At 36.4% G+C, this 7377-nt stretch overlaps 1 protein-coding gene across 7 annotated transcripts in view; it reads left to right on the top strand.

The window, feature by feature from the left end:
* AK9 (adenylate kinase 9) overlaps window positions 1–7377 on the top strand; it is a 127437-nt gene that overhangs the window by 70438 nt on the left and 49622 nt on the right. For all 7 annotated transcript variants that reach the window (XM_038554914.1, XM_038554912.1, XM_038554915.1 and 4 more), the window contains 3 exons: window positions 3064–3153; window positions 3624–3824; window positions 4153–4274. In XM_038554914.1, coding sequence (XP_038410842.1) covers window positions 3064–3153; window positions 3624–3824; window positions 4153–4274 — 413 coding nt within the window. The remainder of the gene's footprint in view (window positions 1–3063; window positions 3154–3623; window positions 3825–4152; window positions 4275–7377) is intronic.

Raw genomic sequence — 7377 nt, 5'->3', positions numbered from 1 at the left:
GTCCCAATGAATTGATATGTTGAATAGAATATAGAACTTGAAATTTGGAAAATGTCTATCAGACAGTGACCATAGTTCTGATATAATTGATGTTGAATTATTTGTTTAAAACCATCCAGGGGTGCCTGGGTGGCTCAGTCAGTTAAGCATCTTGATTTCGGCTCAGGTCATGATCTCAGGGGCATGGAATCGAGCCACACATTGAGCCACATGTTGGGCTCTGTGCTCAGTGTGGAGTCTACCTGAGATTCTCTCCCTCTCCCTGTGCTTGCCCACACTTTCTCTCTCTCTCTCTCTCTCTCTCAAATAAATTAATAAATACATAAAATCTTTTAAAAATAAAAATCACTTGGATGTCCAGTCAAGTTTGATTTAACATACTAATTATAGGAAATGTAGAATTCATACAAATAGAAAGATGGGAGAAAATCACCATAGTTCTGCCAGCAAAAGGAAATAAATATTTAATATTCTGATATATTTCCTTCCATTTTTCTAAGCATGGTATTTTGTTTTGTTTTGACTTGACTGGATTCAAGGCTAAGAGAAAGTTTTTCTCTGGAATATCTTAAGTCTTATAACAGAGTCACTCTTATAAAGTTTCAGTATGACGGTTCATACTGAAATTGTTGGTAAACTTCCTCCAGATAGTATTATAAGAGGCACAACTCCTCCACACTGTCGAACGCCCACTAGTGGATACATCCACTGGGAAAGGCCTGTCCTTTCCAGCCCATTAGAACTGGCCACGAATTTCTGCAGCTCGGTGGGATTAGGACTGTTGATGATTCCATGGGGGTGTCTCCCAGATTCCACAGTTTCTCCATTCCTGAGGTTTCAGTTCTGATTTTCAGTTCTCTTAGTCATCTGGCCTGTATTTTTGAATAATTTCTTAAGCATCTAGTGTGGTATATTGTGTGAATTCTTGCAAATCTATTGCTTTCATGCGTGAAAAACAACTTAGATGCTACTAAATTATTGTCATAGCCTTTTCCTTTCAGAATTCTGCTGTTGATATTATGCTATTGTCTTCACAAGGAAAAATCTGATATTACTTTATTTGTGCCCTTTTTTTCTTTTCTGCAGGGATGCTTAAAACATATTCGTCAATACTACTTTTTTTTCCCAAATTTGCTAGTATGTGAGTGATTTTTCCTGGAATTCAGTGAGCTCTTTTTACCTTTATACTAGTCTTTGTCTGGTTCAAAATGGTCTTCTTCAATTGCATCTTCATTTATTGCTTCAGATTCCTTTTTCAGGATCACTTTTTATTGCTTTTGGTTAGATAGTTTTTGTTTCTCAACCACATTAATCTTCTTTTCCCTGATAGTTTTTAATCTCTTTGTTCTTTTTTCTCTGTATTCTTTGGAGAGCTGTTATCCTTCACGTGAGATTTATTTTCTGCTTCTTATTGCCTCTCTCCTAATACATATTTGAATTCTATTGCATTTTAGATTTCCTTCCATTGTTTTCATATTGCAACTAGTTTCTTGTATTTCTATCTTTATCTTAGGTTGGTCTCTGACTTTTTGCTTCAGGATTCCTATTTCATAGGCTATGTTGTCCTCCTGTGCTTTTTGAGTACACCAACCATGTATTTTTTTTTCCAACCATGTATTTTCTAAAATTTACTCTGCTTTATAGAAGAAATCTTTTTCTTTTTTCTTTCTTTTTTTTTTTTTTTAGAAATCTTTTTCAAAAGCAAGTTCTTCATCTAAATTTGGATTGATACTCTCTTCCCCTTCATTATAACATCTTTTCATGGGCCTTGTTGTTTTGTCGTTGTTGACTTCTCCTTGAATGGGGCAGACTGTGTCCAGCTGTAGCAGGTAGAGCAGGGTAATCAAAAGGAAGGGTAGGTAGGAGCCACATACCTATTTATAGGAGCCACACCCAACCACCCCCCCACATACACACATATGTGCCTTTCACTTTGATGTTTTGCCTGGTACTCTCTAATATGGACCTGAAGGTCAAGTTAATGTGCGTTGACCTAGTTCAAGTGGTGATATTTAGTAAGTATTCATCTTGCCTTACTCTTCTAGACTGCAGCTGGATCTCTGTCATCTCTGACTATTGCATCCCGTAATTAGTCAGAGACACTGAGACAGTTTAGAATTCTCCGTATATTCTTGGTGTTGTTGCCTTTGTCTTCATTTATACTTTAGATAACTGAACACTTTAGAATTAAATATGCCTGGAGGCTTGTCCTCTTCTACATCCTACTCTCTTTTGAGTATTAACTATGGAATTCTATAGAAAGAGGACCCAACTATTACTTTAGCTTGGAAGACAGTTTCCAGTGTTACAGAATGGATATATCTCTATATATTATGTTATATGTAATAATATTATAATTATTATAATTATAGTATATAATTATAATAAGTGTCGTAATTCATACAATATGTAGAAATATGATATATTTCATATAATATTATATAAAAATGTATTTGGTCTACACAAAATTTGGGTCTCAGAACTAGGAGAGACTATGGAGTGAGAAGTTAGATAATTAGTTCTTTTTTCCCTGAACCACTTATGCTGGATCTGCATGTGAGGCATGTCTTATCTTGTCCAGGAAAACAGTGTTTGAGCTATACCGTCAATAGCGATATTAGTTGAGATTCTCCTCAGTTTTGCCACACCTACACCCACAGCTGGGACTTTGATATATCATTGTCTGTCATTGCTGCTTTATGATCTTTTGGTGTATTTTCATGGGTTATCTTAAGAAATTAAAAGAAATATCAGGAACTGATGGTCTGATACCATGTGAACAGAAGTTTGAATATTTAACAACAGTTATCCACCAGAATTACATGTGTCATGTGTCAATTATTATTTTAGTCAATGTCCTTTTGTATATTTTTAAATATTCTTCACTTTCTGCCTGTATTATTAAATATTTTACACCATACTTTACTAAACAGGAACTGTAGTTTCACTTAAACGTAGTACATACAATTAAACTATGTTTTGAAATTTTCTTTGCACCAAAAATTTCATAAAGGAATAAGGTTTTAAAATCCAAATGCTAACTATTAGATTTCTTTTTTTAAGTATCTGAGCTTGCTGAGGATACTACAGTTGGAACAGAAATTTCAAAAGGATCCAAAGAGGACCTGGAAACTAAAGAATTATCTGAAACAGGTTAGATTATAAAAGTAGTTAATGTGTGAAAGTACTTTTCATATTCTTTTACAAAGGATCCTGTCCCTTATTTTAGGCATAGTACCAACTTCCTACTTATTTCTTTCTATGTTGTATGTCAGTTAATATGTATTAATTTAGCTCATTACATTAAAAATGTATGTAGCCAGCATATAGTTCTGTTTTTCATCCAATTTTATTTTATACATTCTATTAACAGTTAAAGTTGCCACATGAATTTCTTATTAATTATCCATAATTTTGGTCTTATTAGTAGATAATTCATCTGAGCCAATATAAGAAACAAAGCATAAATTAAAATATGAATTTATGAATTTATATTACTTAGAAAACTAAGTTTCTTTCAAATGTTTTTAAAATATTATAAACTATAAATTATTTTGGCAATATAGCTAAAGATACAATTTTTTAAAGACCCTTTCTTCTTTTCTCTAACCTTTACTCAAAAGTTGTACTCCCTGAGTTTCCAGAAGATGCTTATCCCGATGTTCCTGAAATGGAACCAATTAAAGAGAAGATTAAATATTTCAACCACATCTGGAAACAGCTGGAAGCAACAATCAATGAGTCTTTCATTCCAATTTTAAACTTGGAGATTGCTGACAGAACTCCAGAGGAACTACTTCAGAAAGTAGTTGAGACTATGGAAAGTAAGAGCTGTAATTGTAACATTTATTGTCAGAACAGGTACTCTTATGAAAAGCGGCCATGAAAGTTTGCAGCCTTTCTTGACTAAGTAGAGCATTCAGTATAGTCTGGGTCGAGGTTTAAAATAATTAAATCTGCCAATCAGAGCAGCACAGGGCACAAAGACCACTGGCCAAACCAGCCAGTTGTCACATAAAAAATTTGTCAAGACCCATGCGCATACCGATTTAAAGTAAGAGATCACTTTTCCTAATCTCTGGCTATTGCGCTATGCTAATATCCTTTTATCCTAAAAATGTTTTCCCAAAAGTTACTTTTTTTTTTTTACAGAACCTTTCCAGTATGCTGGATGGGAGCTAACTATGGAAGATTATGATGAAGAAACAGAAGACTATCAGGCTGAAGCTGAAGTTGATGAAGAGGTGGAAGAAGAAGAGGAGGAAGAGGAAGAGGTATGATTCCTTTATTATTGCTCATTCACATGGGTCACATCCTTGAAAGTGCATATATCCAGAGTGGCAACTAGCACTTTCAGACCCCAAGAAAACAAGCAGGCATCCTCAATTTTATAACTCAGCATTTTTCAACACACTTGGCCTCCACCCAGCTTCCCTTGACCCCTGAAATGCCAGGGCTACTTAGACAGTATATTACACCTATGAAAAAAAGAAAAGGGAAATCTTTTAATTTTCTTGCCATGCAAACATCTATAGGTATTAGATACAGAAACATTTAAGGGAAATGGGTGTTCCATGTAAAATGGGTGATGGGCACTGAGGGGGGCACTTGACGGGATGAGCACTGGGTGTTATTCTGTATGTTGGTAAATTAAACACCAATAAAAAATAAATTTATTATTAAAAAAATAAAATAAAAAATAAAATAAAATACAGATAGCAACGGCCTCTTTGAGAGGCTGCTTGCATGATAAGGAGCAGAAGGGTGGGGGAGAGGAGTAGGTCATTATCAGGCACTAATCTACTCCCTTAGCACCAGAATTTTGATAACCATTCTCATTTGATAGCCACCCAATTTAGGTATCTAGTCACTTTCTATCCCTAATAAAATAGGAAGTGATTTTTTTTTCAAAAGCAAATTTCCATTTATTCAAAAGGTTACTGATCACAAAATTTAAACTTTAAGACATAATTTTTTTAACACTTTGAGTGTTTTTGTTTGTTTTTGGTTTTGTATATTTTTTAATCTTTTTTTTTTATTGGAGCTCAATTTGCCAACATATAGCATAACACCCAGTGTTCATCCCATCAGGTGCTCCCCTCAGTGCCCGTCACCCAGTCACCCCAAACCCCTCCCACCTTCCCTTCCACTACCTCTTGTTCGTTTCCCAGAGTTAGGAGTCTCTCATGTTCTGTCTCCCTCCCTGATATTTCCCACTCATTTTCTCTCCTTTCCCCTTTAATATCTTGTACTATTTTTTATATTCCCCAAATGAATGAGACCATATAATGTTTGTCCTTCTCCGATTGACTTACTTCACTCAGCATAATACCCTCCAGTTCCATCCACGTCGAAGCAAATGGTGGGTATTTGTCATTTCTAATGGCTGAGGAATATTCCAGTGTATACATAGACCATAGCTTCTTTATCCATTCATCTTTCGATTGGACACCCGAGGCTTCTTCCACAGTTCGGCTATTGTGGACATTGCTGCTATAAACATTGGGGTGCAGGTGTCCCGGTGTTTTACTGCATCTGTATCTTTGGGGTAAATCCCCACCAGTGCAGTTGCTGGGTCGTAGGGCAGGTCTATTTTTACCTCTTTGAGGAACCTCCACACAGTTTTCCAGAGTGACTGCACCAGTTCACATTCCCACCAACAGTGCAAGAGGGTTCCCTTTTCTCCGCATCCTCTCCAACATTTGTGGTTTCCTGCCTTGTTAATTTGCCCCATTCTCACTGGTGTGAGGTGGGATCTCATTGTGGTTTTGATTTGTATTTCCCTGATGGCAAGTGACGCGGAGCATTTTCTCATGTGTTTGGAAGTGATTCTTTTAATTTGGAGTCTTATCAATTCTTTCAAGGTTTCTAGACCTGATTCCAGCATAGGAGGAGGTTCTCCACAACACAACACCAAGTAGTTCTTGGACACCAGCAGAGTCTGAGAAATCAGCTCAATTCTGATACTATCCACCTGGTGGGAGGATCAGATTCCACAGATTAATGGTTCAGTCCTAAAGGACCACTCCCCCATACCCCACCTCAGACCCAGGTTGTTTCCTCTGCTTCTGACTGCCTGATTAGGGATTCCAATAACCTCCTCAATTAATTTGCTAAGACAGCAGAAACAGGAAATTCAGGAAAACATTTACCTACATTTACCAGTTTATTAGAGGATATGATGAATGCTAATCCACAGCCAGGTAAATTGATACATAGGACAAGGTCCTGAACAAAGAAGCTTCTGTCCTTGTGGAGCTTGGTGCCCTGCTTGGTGCCACAAGGAAGCTTTTCTAAAAGAAAAGTCCAAAAAGCTGTTCTCTTCGATTTTACGGGGGCTTCATTACAATGTCATGACTGACTAAGTCATTGGCCATTGGCTGATTCAAACTCCAGTCTAATCCCACCTCAGAAGGTTGAGGGTGGGACTGAAATTTTCAACCCTTTAATGAACAGGCACTAACTTGGATGAATCTCAAGGTGAAAATTATGTGAAATTATGTGAAAAGAAAGAAGCCAGACAAAAAAAGAATATATACTGTTGATTCCATTTATATAAAAATTTAGAATGTGCCAACTAGTTATAGTGCTAGAAAACAGAGCACCAGTTGCCTGGGGATGGAGCAGGTAGGAGACAAAAAGGGACAGGAAAGAGAGATTTTGAGAAGAAATGTGAGCAAACTTCTGGTATTCATGAATATGTTTATCATCTTGGTTGTGGTAAATACACAAATGAATACTTGTGTCAGAACTAATCAAATTTTTTTGTACAGTGTTTTAATGTCAGCTATACCTCAGTCAAACTATTATAAGTGTTAATGGTTGTTATCTCTGAGTGATGGACTTATAAGTAATTTTTATTTTTTAAGTGCTTATCTATACTACCTGTTTTTTTTAACGGTAGAAAGATACCATTTTTACAATAGGAAAAATCAACAACAAAGATATTTCCCTTTTGCCGAACAGAAAGTACAAAAAGAAATGACAGTTCTAATGCCACTGCAGAATTCAAGATATGCGCAAGTGTTTGTCTTTTCTCATCAATCTTGCCTATGCTTGGGGTTCCCTTAAATCTGTATGTTATATCTTTCTGTATCTGTGGGAAATTAATTCTTGCCTCTTCTCCATCTCTTCCTTTTTTTCCTTCCATAATACTTAATACTTATTAGATCTCTTGGGTCTATCCTCCAAATATCTTTATCTTTTCCCTCAAATTCTCCATCTCTTTGCTTTTTTGTTCATATATTTGTAGATATGTCTTCCATTCAGTCTTCTCATTTAAGGAACTTCTTGGGGTCCTATTGCTGTTGTAACAAATTACCACAGGGCAGCCTCGGTGGCGCAGCGGTTTAGCGCCGCCCGCAGCCCGGGGCGTGA

This window comes from Canis lupus, chromosome 12, assembly GCF_011100685.1.
Source record: "Canis lupus familiaris isolate Mischka breed German Shepherd chromosome 12, alternate assembly UU_Cfam_GSD_1.0, whole genome shotgun sequence".
Taxonomy (NCBI): Eukaryota; Metazoa; Chordata; class Mammalia; order Carnivora; family Canidae; genus Canis; species Canis lupus.
This window is presented reverse-complemented; position numbering and strand designations above follow the sequence as displayed.